Source organism: Triturus cristatus, chromosome 3_2 (assembly GCF_964204655.1).
Source record: "Triturus cristatus chromosome 3_2, aTriCri1.1, whole genome shotgun sequence".
Classification (NCBI taxonomy): Eukaryota; Metazoa; Chordata; class Amphibia; order Caudata; family Salamandridae; genus Triturus; species Triturus cristatus.
In genome coordinates, this window is record NC_140584.1 from 667135153 (window position 1) to 667151192 (window position 16040).

The 16040-nt window shown below is 50.4% G+C and overlaps 1 protein-coding gene across 7 annotated transcripts in view; it reads right to left on the reverse strand.

The window, feature by feature from the left end:
- Window positions 1–1508: 1508 nt before the first annotated feature.
- Window positions 1509–16040, reverse strand: part of ARMC8 (armadillo repeat containing 8) — an 811657-nt gene continuing 797125 nt past the window's right edge. For all 7 annotated transcript variants that reach the window (XM_085648657.1, XM_085648654.1, XM_085648653.1 and 4 more), the window contains exon 22: window positions 1509–2713. In XM_085648657.1, the coding sequence (XP_085504783.1) occupies window positions 2680–2713 (34 nt within the window). In that variant the 3' untranslated portion in view covers window positions 1509–2679. The remainder of the gene's footprint in view (window positions 2714–16040) is intronic.

The following is a 16040-nucleotide window of genomic DNA, read 5'->3' on the forward strand; positions in this document are numbered from 1 at the left end:
TGACCGAAACCCAGGATAGAGGCCGAAAGATGGGAATCAGGGCCTGTATATCCCGGACCCGCTGTTCCGGCGGACAGACCCGGAACTGCGCCGAATCGAGAACCGCTCCGATGAAGAGGAGCTTCTGAGAGGGACTCAGGTGTGACTTCGGCACGTTGATGGAAACCCCCAGCAAATGCAGGAGATCCGCCGTAGTCTGGAGGTGGGAGACGACTGCCTGGGGCGAGCCCACCTTCAACAACCAGTCGTCGAGATAGGGCGGGGACGAGTCCCTCGGAAACGTGCGGGGCCGGAACCGGCAAGGTTGCCCAGTCGGGTCCGCGGGGCCCGAATGCGCGCCAGCGGGCGTCGACGGCGGAGCCAGGCTCCTCATGGCCGAGAAGAAGGCACTGACTTCCGCCGGCGTCGCGTCAGTCCCAGGGACCGGCGGGTATGGGGACTTGCGCGGCGCCTGCTGCTCCGCTGGAGCCGCGGGCGTGGAACCACCCTGACCCTCGGCCGAGTCGCCCGACCGGCGAGGGGAGTCCGAAGAGCGGTGTCGCCTCTTGGACTTCTTGGAGTGCTTCGACTTACCCAAAGACTTGGAGCCAGACGAGCGATGATGACGTCGGCTGCGGCTCCGCAACCGATCCTTGGACCTCCTCCTGGACCGGGATCGAGAGGGGCACGGAGCCGAGTGGCGAAGCTCGAGGAGCTTACGGGACCGCTCCCGTCTAGCCTTCGAGGTCAGGGCCTTGCAGTCCGAACACGACTCCGCGTCGTGGTCGAGGCCCAAACAGTAAAGGCACCGGCAGTGATGATCCGTAACCGACATCAAGCGGTTGCAGTCAGCACAGGCTTTGAAACCAGGCATCCTACTGGCACCGGAGTCGAGACAAGATCAAAAAGGATCAAAAAACTTAGTCAAAAAAGACTAAAAGGGGTAGCTCTCCCGGATCTGCGCTTACTGGCGCGGAAAAAAGAAGAACTGACGTCAGCGCGCGAGGGCGGCGTCTAAGTACTCCGACGACGTCATTCCGGCGCACGACGCCGACGACGGACGTGGAGCCGCAGACGACGCCTAGCGACGCGCAAGGGGTATTGCTGACGAAAAATCTTCCGGATCCAGTCTGACGCCTGGGGATATTCTAAGGTGAGGAATCTAACTAACGTGTTTCTTTCAGATGGTCCTGGCAGCTTCTTGGTCTTGACCAGCATTAGCCCTGACTACAGTCATACAAACTGACAATTTTTCCAAACTATTGGTAGTTCTGCAGCATTCCAAAGTCGTGTTTTCTTAACAGGATGGTAGACTTAGTCTAGGAGTATAGTGCAGATCATAAACAAAGTTTCACCTACCCTACCTAAGACTAGAAGAAACAGCAACACCAGCAATTTCAAACTTTAAGGAATCATACATCGATTTGCTATCAGCTTTCTGGATCGAGGAACTGTTGCTTTCCATTTGTGCTAAACGTTTACTAAGACCAAAAAATGGCAACAAACTGATTATGCGCACCACAGATGGCTCTTTTTTACAGGTTTTAATTAAAAAAGCAAATAATAAAGCACCTTCATCTCTGAAAAATAATCTATTTACAATAAGTTAATATGGATGCAGCGCATGTCTTATTTATTGGCAGTGGTATGGCCAGGAGTGATTCAGGGATTCATCCTCTTACCCGCACTTGGTTCCACCATGATGCAGGCTAGTCATGCCCCTCGGCCTCCGCGTCACTTCATAGGGCTAGTGGTGCCATGGGCCATGTTCAGGCACCTTTTTGCACTCAAATGCCAGTCCAACAAATTCAGGAGACCCACACTGCCACTCACTAATGGCGCTGTAGATATTGGCCAATAACGCAACTTCAATAGGCTGCGTCGACCATGGCCATGTCACAGTAACAGTACTTACTCAGGCAGTGACGAAATTTATCATTCAATTGCGGTGTTCAAGAAACACAGGTTGTGCATATTTTTAGGTGATACATCTCATCGTCCTCTTCTTTATCCTCCTAAAAATAGATGTACGTCTATCTTACGCTGAGATTCAGAAATGCATATATTTTACTTACAAACATTCATTTAACAAAAAAAAATTGAACATAAAATATAAAGGCTCTTAAACACCGTCTCTGGTTACTCGTCGCATGTGTTTCTTTTTAAATAACATTTCAATCAGAATGTAAATCTATGTCAATAAAGTATTCACGCAGCAGGCAAATGTGCAACCCTGGAAAATCTGTAGAAAAGGATTTCCTTTCTCTCACACATTCTCGCTCACACGCACAAAATTAAAAAAGAAAAATGAAAATATATATATATATTTCTGAGGTATCCAGCCACCCACACTGTAGCAAAACGCAGAGAATCCACAGACCTAAAATGAAAAGTGAGGATTGCTCGTCTTTACTTAAAGTCCAGGTAGCTCAGGAAAAAAAACACCAATGTCCTTTAATCAAAAAGTACTACCACCCCAAAAAAGTTCTCGAATGCGTCGGAGGCTGGAGGTGTTTCTCCTGAATTTCATCTGCAAAGTAGCCTCCTCCTCCTCCCCAAGCCTGCGAGAGATCTGCAGTCCAAGGTGACTTGTGCAAACAGAAGAATCCGGCCGAGGTGCTCCTTCACGTAAATCCCCGGACAACGTATCGGCGGCGGGAGGGTCGACGCGGAGCTGCCCGGAGGTGCCATCCTCTACCATCACGCAAGGTACTGTTGCAGTGCTGTTTTTGCCCTGAAAGTACAATCTCTGTTATTTGTGCGGTCATGGCATTTATTCATTATTCTAAAACGCTGCAAGGACTGAAACGTCAGCTGGTTACAACAGGGTATCGCAGACAAACCAGCTATCTCTGCGAAAGCACATGGCTAAATGTTTTTCTAAACTTAGGTTAACACTTACATGTACAAATGTTACTTAAGTATAAATTCCCCTAAGGGACTGAGCTTATTGAACAAGTTACTTACCTTCGGTAACGATGTATCTGTAAGAAACATTAGTTAGTTAGATTCCTCACCTTAGAATATCCCCAGGCGTCAGACTGGATCCGGAAGATTTTTCGTCAGCAATACCCCTTGCGCGTCGCTAGGCGTCGTCTGCGGCTCCGCGTCCGTCGTCGGCGTCGTGCGCCGGGATGACGTCGTCGGAGTACTTAGACGCCGCCCTCGCGCGCTGACGTCAGTTCTTGTACATAGCTTTCCGCGCCAGGAACGCAGAGCCATGCAAAGACCGACACTGGTGCCAAAAATGAAATCTAGGGGCCTGAAAAGGACAACCTTAACCCTAGATGTCAGTTCGCAGAACGGGGAGGATGGGTGGGTCGGTGAGGAATCTAACTAACTAATGTTTCTTACAGATACATCGTTACCGAAGGTAAGTAACTTGTTCATCTGAAAGAAACACGTTAGTTAGATTCCTCACCTTAGAATAGATACCCAAGCAATACCGTCCCCGGTGGTGGGTCTGCGAACCAAGATCACACCAGAAAGTCCTGGAGGACAGAACGGCCAAAGAAGCCATCCCTCCGGACTTGGCTGTCAAGGCAATAATGCCTGGCAAACGTGTGTAACGAAGCCCACGTCGCCGCCTGACAGATGTCCTGCAAAGGGACTCCCCGTCCCAAGGCAGTAGTAGCCGCTGTGGCCCGAGTAGAATGGGCGCGCAGCCCAACAGGAGGGTCCTTTTTTGCCAAAGAATAGCAAATTTTGATACACAAAACGACCCACCGAGAGATGGTCCGTTTGTGCACAGCTTTCCCCTTCTTAGCGCCCACGTACCCAACAAAAAGCTGGTCGTCCACCCGGAACTGTTTTGTGTGGTCCAGATAAAAGGAGAGCGCACGTTTTGGGTCCAGACGGTGGAGCCTCTCTTCCTCTTTGGAAGGATGCGGAGGCGGAAAGAAGGTGGGCAAGGTGACAGACTGCCCAAGATGAAATGGAGTCACCACTTTCGGAAGAAAGGAGGGACGAGGCCGAAGGACAACCTTGTCCGGATGAACAGATAGAAAAGGAGGCTTTGAAGATAAAGCCTGGAGCTCACTCACCCGTCTAGCCGAGGTGATGGCTACCAGAAAAGCAGTCTTAAGAGTCAGAAGACGAAGAGGACAATTGTGAAGAGGCTCGAAGGGAGCGCACATCAGGAAGGTCAAGACCAGATTCAAGTCCCACTGAGGCATTACAAAAGGGACAGGAGGGAACGTGTGAGTAATGCCTTTCAGAAAGCGTGTAACCACAGGGGACTTGAAAAGAGAAGGCTGATCAGGAAGCCGCAAGAAGGCGGAGATGGCAGCAAGATAACCTTTCAGGGTGCCCAGGGCAGAGCCCTGCCGGGCCAGAGAAAAAAGAAAAAGAAGAACCTCAGAAAGAGGGGCGGAAAGGGGATCCACAGCCTTTGCTGTGCACCATGCCACAAATTTGTTCCACCGGCAGGCGTATACCGTCTTTGTGGAGGGACGCCTGGCTGCCAGAATGATATCACAGACTTCAGGAGGCAAGTCAAAGGGCATCAACTGCCGCCGCTCAATCTCCACGCATGGAGGTGGAGGCTGGACAGGTTCGGGTGGAGGACCGTCCCCTGCTGCTGCGACAGAAGATCCTCCCGAAGGGGCAGACGTATCGGGGGATCGGTCAACATACTGAGTAGCTCGGGATACCAGTACCTTCGTGCCCAATCCGGAGCCACCAAGATGACTTGGGCCCGGTCGTGCCTGATCTTCTTCAGCACTCTGGGCAGAAGTGGTATAGGCGGAAAGGTGTACAACAGACCGCAACTCCACTCGTGACGAAAAGCGTCGCCGAGCGAGTGCCGCCTTGGAAATTCCAACGCGCAGAACTGCTGACATTGCGCGTTCTCTTCGGTGGCGAATAGATCTAACCAAGGCTCTCCCCACTGCTAAAAGAGGCCTTGCGCCACTTCGGAGTTCAGACGCCATTCGTGATCCATCATGCACCGGCGGCTGAGTTCGTCCGCTCTGGCGTTCAGAGAGCCCGCCAGATGTTGAACCACTAGGGTCACGCCCTGGTGTTCCAGCCACGTCCAGAGGCGCAGAGCCTCCTGACAAAGGGTCCACGACCCCACCCCGCCCTGTTTGTTGCAATACCACATGGCGGTGGTGTTGTCCGTGAACACCTGCACGACACTTCCCCGGACAGAGGGAAGGAAGGCTTTCAGTGCAAGTCGGATCGCTCTCAACTCCAACAGGTTGATGTGGAGACGAGACTCCGCCGGAGACCAGAGGCCTCTGATCTCCGCCTCTCCCATATGGCCACCCCAGCCCAGGAGGGACGCATCCGTCACTACGACATGCTCCGGTTGGGGAAGGGAGAGGCTCCTGCCCATGACCCAATCGCGGTCCGTGAGCCACCACTGCAACTGTTGTGCAGTGCCCTCCGAGATCAAGACATGGTCGGACAGGTTGCCGTGATGCTGGGCCCACTGAAACTTCAGGTCCCACTGCAGAGCCCGCATGCGCCGCCTGGCGTGATGCACTAGTAGGATGCAGGAGGCCATCAGCCCCAGAAGCCGCAACACTAGCCTGACCGAAACCCAGGATAGAGGCCGAAAGATGGGAATCAGGGCCTGTATATCCCGGACCCGCTGTTCCGGTGGATAGACCCGGAACTGCGCCGAATCGAGAACTGCTCCGATGAAGAGGAGCTGTTGAGAGGGACTCAGGTGTGACTTCGGCACGTTGATGGAAAATCCCAGCAAATGCAGGAGATCCGCCGTAGTCTGGAGGTGGGAGACGACTGCCCGGGGCGAGCCCGCCTTCAACAACCAGTCGTCGAGATAGGGGAAGACTGGAACCCCTGATCTGCGCAGATGAGCTGCGACCACCGCCATCACTTTCGTGAACACCCGAGGGGCACTGGTGAGGCCGAAGGGGAGCACGGTAAACTGAAAATGCTCGTGGACCACCGTGAACCGCAGGTAACGCCGGTGGGCCGGCAGGACGGGGATATGGAAATATGCGTCCTGCAAGTCCAACGCTACCATCCAGTCTCCGGGGTCTAGGGCAGCTAGAACCTGAGCCAAGGTTAACATCTTGAACCTTTCCTTTCGGAGGAAGGCATTGACGTTCCGGAGGTCCAAGATGGGGCGTAGGCCCCCTTTGCCCTTCTTGGGAACCAGAAAGTAGTGGGAATAGCAACCACGACCTACTTCTGGACTCGGAACGCGCTTGACGGCCCCCTTGGCCAAGAGGGCCGAAACTTCCTCGCGGAGAAGATTCAAATGATCCCCGAGATACGGTGGAGCTGCGGTGGCATGGCTGGAGGGGTCGTCTCGAAGGGGAGGGAGTAGCCCCTTCGGACGATTTGCAGCACCCACCTGTCCGATGTAATGGACCGCCAGTGGAGCAGGTGATGGCGAACTCTGCCGCCCACTGGCGTGGAATGGGCCTGAAAGCTCGGACTAGGAAGGCTTTGAGGCGGATGCTGCCGGGGTGGATGTGGGCTGACCACGTCGTCCTCCAGATCCGCCACGGCGGAAACCACATCCGCGACCGTGCGCAGGTTGGTTCTGCGGCTGGTGGCTGGGCGGACGTGAGGAGGCGCCCCTTCCTTGGCCACGAAAGGGGCGAAAAGCGGAGGTGTGCGCCCGCGGAGCCGAGAGGCCCAAGGACTTGGCCGTAGCCCGGGAGTCCTTAAAGCGGTTCAGCGCACTGTCCGCCTTCTCACCAAACATCAAAGGGCATGTCCATGAGGGTGTTCTGGACATCCCCGGAAAATGACGTGGACCGCATCCAGGCGTGGCGACGGAGTGCCACCGTGGTGGAAATCGCCCGACCCAGCGAGTTCGTGGTGTCAAGCCCACATCATATGGCGTGCCGCGCTGCATCCCTCCCATCGGCCAAAGCCTGGTTAAGACGTGTCCGGACCTCCTCCGGACACAGGGGCAGCACGTCCTCCACCGTATCCCACAGAGAATGGGAATAACGGTCCAAGAGACAGGCGGTGTTTAAAGACTGCAGGCCCAAACTAAGGGACAAGAACAGTTTCTTGCCAAACTGCTCGAGTCTCTTGGAATCCCGGTCCGGCGGAGCGGTCGGGAAGGAGGATTGGGAGGTAGAGGCCTGGATAACCAGACTCTCGGGGGTGGGGTGTTGGGACAGGAAACTGGGGTCGCCCGGAGCAGGGCGGTGGCACCTGGCGACGTTCCTATCCACAGGAGGAACTGTGGAGGGCTTGGACCAGGTGCCCTGCAGAACGTCAGTGAGGGCCTCATTGAACGGCAGCAGAGGCTCAGTGGAGCTTGCTGCGGTTTGAAGCACCTCAGTGAGGATGTTAGTCCTCACAGCCACGGCAGGCAGCTCGAGCCCAAGGGCTGCGGCCGCCTTGCGCAGCACCACAGAAAATGCTGCACCCTCCTCCGAAGCCACAGTCGGAGGAGAAGTGAATCCAGTGTCTGGCGATGTATCAAGACCACTGGCCTCCCCCAGTTCATCTGCCCAGTCCTGTGAAAGCTGCGACTGAACAGCCAGAGGGTCCTCAAACCCCTCCCAGTCGCCCCCGTCGTCCGATTCCTGATAAACAGGAGGAATGATCTGAGCCGGACTGTAGGGATGAAGGGTCTCAAGCGGCGCCGGACGCGGCGTCGGTCGACGCCGTTGCGGCGCCGGGTCCGGAATAGGGCTAAACTGGGGTTGGACGCCGTCCGGCGTCGGCAGCAACGGCGGCGGCGGCACCGGAGGTGTAGGCGTCTGCGCCAGCGGCGCCGGTGACGGCGTCGGTGGTTCATGCGCCGGCGCCGGTGGAGGAGTGGTTAGGTCAACCGGCGTCGACGGGGGCCCAGGCATGGGCCCCGCGGGGACCTGCGGCGTCGAGACCGGAGTCGTCGACGGCGCCGGGGCCGAAGCCGCCGGCAGGCAGGGTGGCCCAGTCGAGCCCGCGGGGCCCGAAGGCGCGCCAGCGGGCGTCGACGGCGGGGCCAGGCTCCTCATGGCCGAGAGGAAGGCACTGACCTCCGCCGGCGTCGCGTTAGTCCCAGGGACCGGAGGGTATGGGGACGGGCGCGGCGCCTGCGGCACCGCCGGAGCCGCGGGGGTGGAACCACTCGGACCCTCGGCCGAGTCGCGCGACCGGCGAGGGGAGTCCGAAGAGCGATGTCGCCGCTTGGAATTCTTTGAGCGTTTGGACTTGCCCGACGACTTGGAGCCCGACGATCGATGGTGGCGTCGGCTAGGGCTCCGCGAGCGATCCTTGGACCTCCTCCTGGACCGGGATCGCGCACGACGCGGAGCCGAGTGGCGAAGCTCGAGAAGCTTGCGGGACCGCTCCCGCCGAGCCTTCGAAGTCAGGGCCTGGCAATCGGAACACGACTCCGCGTCGTGGTCGGGGCCTAAACAGTAGAGGCACCGGCGGTGGTGGTCGGTCACCGACATCAGTCGATGGCAATCCTCGCAAGCCTTGAACCCAGGCATCCTACCGGCACCAGATGTCGACAGACAAGGATCAAAAGTGATCAAAAAAGATTTAGTCAAAAAAGACTAAAAGGGGTAGCTCCCCCGGATCTGCGCTTACTGGCGCGGAAAAAAGAAGAACTGACGTCAGCGCGCGAGGGCGGCGTCTAAGTACTCCGACGACGTCATCCCGGCGCACGACGCCGACGACGGACGCGGAGCCGCAGACGACGCCTAGCGACGCGCAAGGGGTATTGCTGACGAAAAATCTTCCGGATCCAGTCTGACGCCTGGGGATATTCTAAGGTGAGGAATCTAACTAACGTGTTTCTTTCAGATATAGGAACGTTGCCCACTTTAGAAATCCTACACACAAGCAAGCAACTTATAAAACTGTTTGCTTTACATTCTCCTGGCACTGTTATGACCTTTCAAAAGGTAATGCCAGTGCAGGATAACCATGGGCACAGACGTGGACAGGGGTGTGAAAAGAGACCCGTCCTCCCAGATGATCTCTGCCGGGTCCACAGAACTGACCACAGCTCAAGAAGGCTCCGGACACAAATGAGACTGGAGAAAAGTAGGCTCCAGCAGAGCAAACTCTCCAAAATTCATGTCCACTCAAAATCATTACAAGCATTTTTATCTCCTTAAGTACATTTCTACCTTATCCACACGGTTTAGACTAGAACGTTTCTGAAGCAATGGTGATTCACCGCCACCAGGTGAACTTTGTCGCTGAATGGACGGATTAGTGAAACCTCCAGGGATCAGTGATGCATATGCAGGAAGAGACTACAGAGACCTGCAGCATCCATTCTGCCTGTGTACGCGCTTCCAGGGGCTAGAACTGAAAGAAAGGAGCCTCTAGAAAAAGAAACATTCGTATCCAAAACACTGCTAACAAAATAGTTATCACACTTCGAGGAAGGAAGGTGTAGGGGATGAGAAATCTGCAAGAGGATTGCGTATCCACCAGACAGCACTTTACAGAAAATAAGTAATTTATCTTTCTTATCTGCCGGCAAATTTGTCATATGATCTATTCCCAAGCATTCCCAAACATGGAAGTAAGTCTCAGCTTCTAAGATCTTAGTTACTGCAGTGCAAAGTTCTGAATCTTTACATTAAAAAGCCTCAAAGGCGTGGAAGGATGATCAAATAGCATTTGGACAACCCAACAAATGCATGTCCTCACACCCCAGCCCTCAGGAATGTCACCAATCCACATCTCCTGTCTGGGGGTTGCAGGCCTTACCTCCAACTTGCCTTCAGGCCCGGTGTTTTCTAAATGGAACCGACAGGCTTTCATGTCATGTACCACCCACAGGCACACAGATGCTTTCAGGCACGCATATATAAGTATCAGATGCTGTCCAGCACTACACACAATCCATGCAGGCCAAGGATGAGTTAAGTATGGCATTTTAATATTGTTGGAAATATAGTAGGTTGCATCACAGCTTTGAAATTTTGTAGGAAGTAAAAAGAAATCCACTAAAATCGACCAGAGGTTTACTATTGTATGTAGAGTGCTAAAACTTAAAGATTAAGGTACAAACAAAAGAAAAAAGGCAATTAAACTGGAGGAGTACAGAAATGTAAACATGAGAGAAAAAAAAAGAATTAGAAAGGCAGCTTATTTTACTTGCAAAATGTATGCGGTTGGTATGATCTGAAAAGTCAAAATGAAATACACAAGGGCTGTTTTACTAATCCTATACCAATCCTATTTCATTAAAGTTTGTGCTTCCCGAGATGAAGTCAAACATTTAATAATTTTGCATGGTTGTCCTGTGGTAAGGCCAGCCTTAGACTCATTAGCTCTAAATATGACCAGGCTGCCGAGAAGCAAAAGAAAAACAAACATTCCCCCGACTTTAACGCCACTCTACACACCTCAAAAAGATTATAAACGTGCTGAATAACTTGGGAGGCACAATTATTTCACACAAAGAAATCAGATTACTAAGTCTATCTAAATATAAATGTGTCATAAAAGAGGCTCGTCGTTGTCACTAAGAATTTCTACTGCTGATAGTAAACTGTAATAGATGTTCAAGATTTACAATCCCACAGTATAAGGGGGGCACAGAGCAGCCAGGGGTCGGTGTGCCCCAACTGTTGTGGGTGAGATAGTTTATCGCGGGTGCCGCGGGATTGGTCCTCTAGTAGCGCCTTATCTGGCAGAGACATGATCTAGTCACAGGAATCTGCGTCTAGATGTCTCTATCAGATATGGCTCTGCAGACTGAGAGACATACAACCCTTTCACCACTCGACTGTCAAGGCAGCGAGGCCAAAGCAGTCCGACTTCTAAGTCAACCAACAGACTCAATAAGGTATTGTCCAGCCCAATGCTTATCATAGTAAAAATAAAATACTTTAATATTACAACAAAAACATATACAAGACATTTCCACTGGAATGCAATTCAGAGGTTTAATCTAAGCCTTGCTCATCTGTGAGGCGCTGGTGCTAATCCCCACCCACAAGTGCTTCCTCTGGCTATGGTTGAGGTCCTCAAAATAGGCATTGATTAGGGGCTGGTGCAAGTGGCGTCAAATGTTCTCACTGGTCAACTGCGCAACTCCGATCAATGCCTTTCACCCCTTGTGTTTATACTTAACAAACGTCTCAAGTCTACCAGACATATTCGTCTGGGCCTGTTTGTCTCTTGCCCCAGGAGCAGGCTAAACCCTCTGCTTACCTGCCAGTGATCATTACAGTATTCGTGGTGCAGCGGGTGCGGGTCGTGCTCCCAACCTTACAGCAGTGGCTATTCTGCGGGGGCTGCGACTACAGCCTTGCACTGGAACAGAAGTTGCCGGATGAAGCTTGCAGGGCAGCACTTGCTTCCAGCAGTCACATATCCCCAGCCAGCTGCAGAAGTTGCTCATATTTTGGTCTTTATTCCAAGTCATCCATGGTAGTGTATCAGCAGCTGCAGCCCCCAGCCTAATCTGGTCTTCCAGCTTCAGCTGCACTTCAACCAATATCAGAAGTGGCAGCACCAATGTCTTGCGTCCATGGCAGATTGCAGTGCAACACAGTGGTACTTTGTCTTAAAAAATCATAATGTAGTTCTCACAGGAACCACTTTGAGAGAACAGTGGCTTTCTTAGCAGCATGGGTCACTCTTTGCTCTCAGTGACAGTCAGCCTTCTCTGTATGCTCTCCAGGTTGGAACACGCAGGGCTTCTGGATAGTCTCTCCTCCTGCAGGGCCAGGAACATTACTTTCCTCTCTCAGAAGGTAGGCAGGTTTCTAGGCACTCCAGGAAGACCCTCAACTCCACCAGAATAAGATGCGCTCTTCAGGTGATATCACCTCCTCTCTGGGACACTATCAGGCAGACACCAGCATAGTTACATAGCAGCTCATTGAGTACTCCAAGGAGCACCCCCTTCCTTAGTCAAGAGGAACTTGGAACTAGAAGAAAGTGGGGTGGTTTGGATTCCTGCGTCTGGTCTTTTGATTTTACCTTACATGGTATGGGTCGATGACAAACCGATTCTATTCAAATTAAGAGATAGGAGATATTGATTAACGAGTCAGGCAAAGTGGCATCCTGATTTACAACCATCATATTTTGATATCTGTTTAGAATCCTTGGACTCAGTAAAAAAGAAAAAAAATGTATTGCGGTCAAATTTGACTCTTCCCGATATATAAAGAGCCAGGTCACCTCTGTTAAAATGGCCTGCACTTTTTATATGAAGAAACTTCATCCTCTAATTCCTTTCCAGTCTGTAGAGAGCCAACGTGCTAAAGGAACAGCACTTAACAGTTTGAGCCTGGCCAATTCTAAAGGTATCTATAAGGGCATTAAATCCTCATTAATGTGCCGGACCCAGACTATTACAAAATCAGGCTGCTCACCACGTGGTTGCTGCTCCTCATTTCAACTGCACCACCCAGAATCTAAAATCTCTACACTGGTTGCCCATACTCACTCAAATTGATTTTAAGTTATAGCCCATTGTTTACCCTGCAATCTTTGGAATAGTTCACATGTTAATTTCCTATCACCTTCACAGATACCATTCAAACAGACCACTTAGTTATGCGATTCATATGGTTCTAAATTCCGCAAGGCCCATCTTCGTGAATGTGCTGTTATAACCTGTTAGTTGTAATGTATCCTGTCCATAGATTCTTCGTTCCCTGTTGCACAGCCAGTGTGTTGTGTCATGGAATGTTGACGTGTGCCTGGAGGAGTGCCAGGTAGAGTGAATGGGCTGAGCATTGAGGATGATTCCTGGTGGGATATTTACTCCTGCCTACCAAGAGGGTATCTTTTAATTACAAAACATGCCATTTCTGTCATAGCATCGTCAATACTGAATACCTTACCACTGTCACTCAGAATAGCTTAAGCAAGCTAATGGATCGGCATGGCAAAGTCAAAAATGCAGGACACACAGGCTTTGCCAATGCTTTTTTTATGAGTTACTTCATCAGGAAAAATTACGAACATTCTGTGTGGGAGCATAATAAAACTCATCTTTAAGAAATGGGATGGTTGGGCCTGTTCAAGTATCATCTGACATCGCTTTTAGATGGGGCTGCCAAAGCATACGCAAAACGTTGCTCCAAAGTTATCTTTGTGGTCAATAAAAACAAAAATGCTTCCATTTGACCAGGAGCAGACCAATTCTTTGTGTTGTAGGTCACTACTCAGAGACAGAAGGAGATACCAGACAAATTACGCTGTCAATTTGTCAATTTCCAAGCTCTTGATAGTGTTGAATGCGACTTTCATTGGAATAGGCTGAAAAGCTGGAACATCCTGCTTCCAATATTCAATGCTTCAATATTGCAAGTTACGCATAAGTTAATTTGGTCTCAGGGCTAAATTGACATTTTAAGGTGCTGTATTCATCGTATTCCAGAAAAATGAAGGGTTGCGTGGTTAGGGGACCCTGCCATGTTTATATAAGTGTGGCAGAGAGCCAGCTTCAATTCAAAATCAGACCTGGACGGCAAAAAATAGCCCATCAAAGATGGCTTGCAGAGAAAACTTAAAACTCAATGTGAAATTTAAGCTGTTTATCTCCTGAAATGTCAAGGTTTTAATGTTATAGGATGGGATTTTTTTTTTGCATGTTTATCTAATAGAAAACTGCCTTTATAAACGATGGATACTGATCTGTTTGCCCAACAGTGATTTTGGTTTCAGTTACTAGATCAACTAATGTGTTTCAATGCAACCACCTCAACACCTCTCCCTCCCCCAGACTTAAAGAATTGCATCCAGACACCCACCAAAGTAAATAGGAGCCCCTGCAAACTAGGGAGGCAAAACAGTGTCTTTCTGGGGTGCAGGCGTGAAATCTGGTGTTTGGGTACAGTCCACAATAGCCCCACAAGCCAAATGCTATTTCATTACAGGCTACAGCTGGTTCTGAGGCAAGAAAATTGGATTACTCATTGAAGTTTGCACAAAGTCTCAAGTCTCAAAGGCCTGTACCTAGAGAACCAACAGTCACAGTAAAGAAATTCTAGTGCCAGAAGCACAACACCAGAGGTAATGCACCTTCTGGGGTATGAACTGGAGTTCAAATTCACATAGAAAAGGTTATTTACTTTTGGTAAAGCCTTATCTGGTAGAGACTCAACCTAGCCAAAGATTCTTTACCCGAGAATTATTCCCAGATTTCAGACTGGATCCGGAAATTATTTCAGGAGTGGTACCCCTGCATGCCAGTAGGTGGCCTCGTTTGGCTTCGTCGGTGTAGTCCACGTCGCAAGTGATGTGCGTGCTGCCTATATAGATGCCACCCCAGCTTCCTGACGTTTGTTTCTTTCGTGACTTTCTATGCCAGGAGCGCGGAGCCATGAAATACACTGACCACTGATGAGTTGAACTAGGACCCTAAAGGGAGTGGACCTGTATCTAAAAATCTGTTAGCAGAGTGGTGAGGATAGGTAGGTTGGTAAGGAATCTGCAGCTAGAGTCTCTGCCAGAGTCTCTGCCAGATAAGGCGTTACCAAAGGTAAGTAACTTGTTCATCTGATAGAGACATATAACCGCAGATTCCTTACCTTAGAATAGATACCCAAGCTATACCTCTGCGGAGGTGGGTCTGCAAACTTGATTTAGGCTAGGAAGACCTGCAGGAGCAAATGGGCTAAGTGGCCATCCCGACTGTCTAAGCAGTAGTGCACGGTGAACGTATGCAGCGAGGCCAAGGCTGCAGTAGTAGTCACACTTAAGACACCAGAGGGAGGCGAGGTGTGGATCCTTCACCGACATTTGCTGGTGACAGTCACAATAGGGCTTAAAATCAGCCTGCCTTGCAGACATGCCTGCCACATCAGGAGACAACGTCTTGAAAAAAATATTTGACAAAGGTTGAAAAAGCTCAGTCTAAAAGTAACTGGGAATAGCTTTTCTCTGTATCTGCACTGACCGGCATGGAAAGGAAAGAACTGATGTCAGCACGCTGGGATGGCGCCTAGTTGGGCACTGTGCATGTCACTTGTGGTGCAGTCATCGACGAGGATGCAACGCGGAGCCGAACACCACCACCTACTGGCACGCAGGGGTACTACTCCCGAAAAAATTCTGTACCACCTCTAATGACTGGGGATGATTCTAAGGTAAGGCATCTGCAGCTAAAAGTCTCTATCAGATACTTAAAACATCTTCGGCTAGAAAGATACGGTCAAAGGATCCAGCCACACAGCAACCTCTTCAAGCCAACTTCTATCCCCAGACAAGAAGATGACAGCAGGGTAGTCCTCAAGACCTCTGGAGACAACTGAAGGCGCACACAGACCTTAATACAGAACAAATGGTGTCGAGACAATGGAGAGAATACTCAAACATACCAGAAGGCTACGGCTCTTCCCTTCAGCATCTGTAATAGGTTTTTTCATGTAGTTGCATAGGCCCTGGGAACAAACACTTCCATTTTACATATTCATATTTAAGTTGACATCTTTTTAAAGAGTGACCTTTGTAACACATTTTACTTGCACATCAGTGAACTCTGATATTAACTGCTTGAATGTACATTCTTCGTAGGCACATTATCCTCTTTTAGAGCACTCTGTACAAAGTCCCCGGTATTCTGCGCAAACTAGGTTATGGATTGTTGTCTTTACAATTCAGAGCACAACAATAAAGTAATTTTGATCCGTCACTATTGCAGACCCAATTTTAATTTAAATAACGCTCCAAAACACCACACATTCATACAAAAGTCCATATATAGACAGTATTTATAGCCTGAAGGTCTGTTAAAACGTAGGTTAATAGATGACGTGCACTGCTGTTAGGTTGATAGATGGCGGTGCACATCTATCTATCAACCTACGTGTCAACAGACCTTCAGGCTAATATATAATCCCCCGTAGCATAAAGAAGGTAAGGTCTCCTGAGCAAATATCCTCAGTCTTCTTGCCAGTCATCTATCTGAGGGTGAGCTATATATTAATCAAGAAGGATGTTTTCTGATAAGATCCAACTGCACCTATTTATCAATAAAGAATCACTCCATTCTTGGAAATTCTTATCTCCACCAAAGAACCGAGTCTTTAATTTGGGTGATTGATAGCACGCTACGGGGGATTCACAACACGAAACAGAACTATTCTCCAAAGGGAAGGCCTGCTCCATTGGTATTGATACCACGTCGTATTTTAACCCTGATG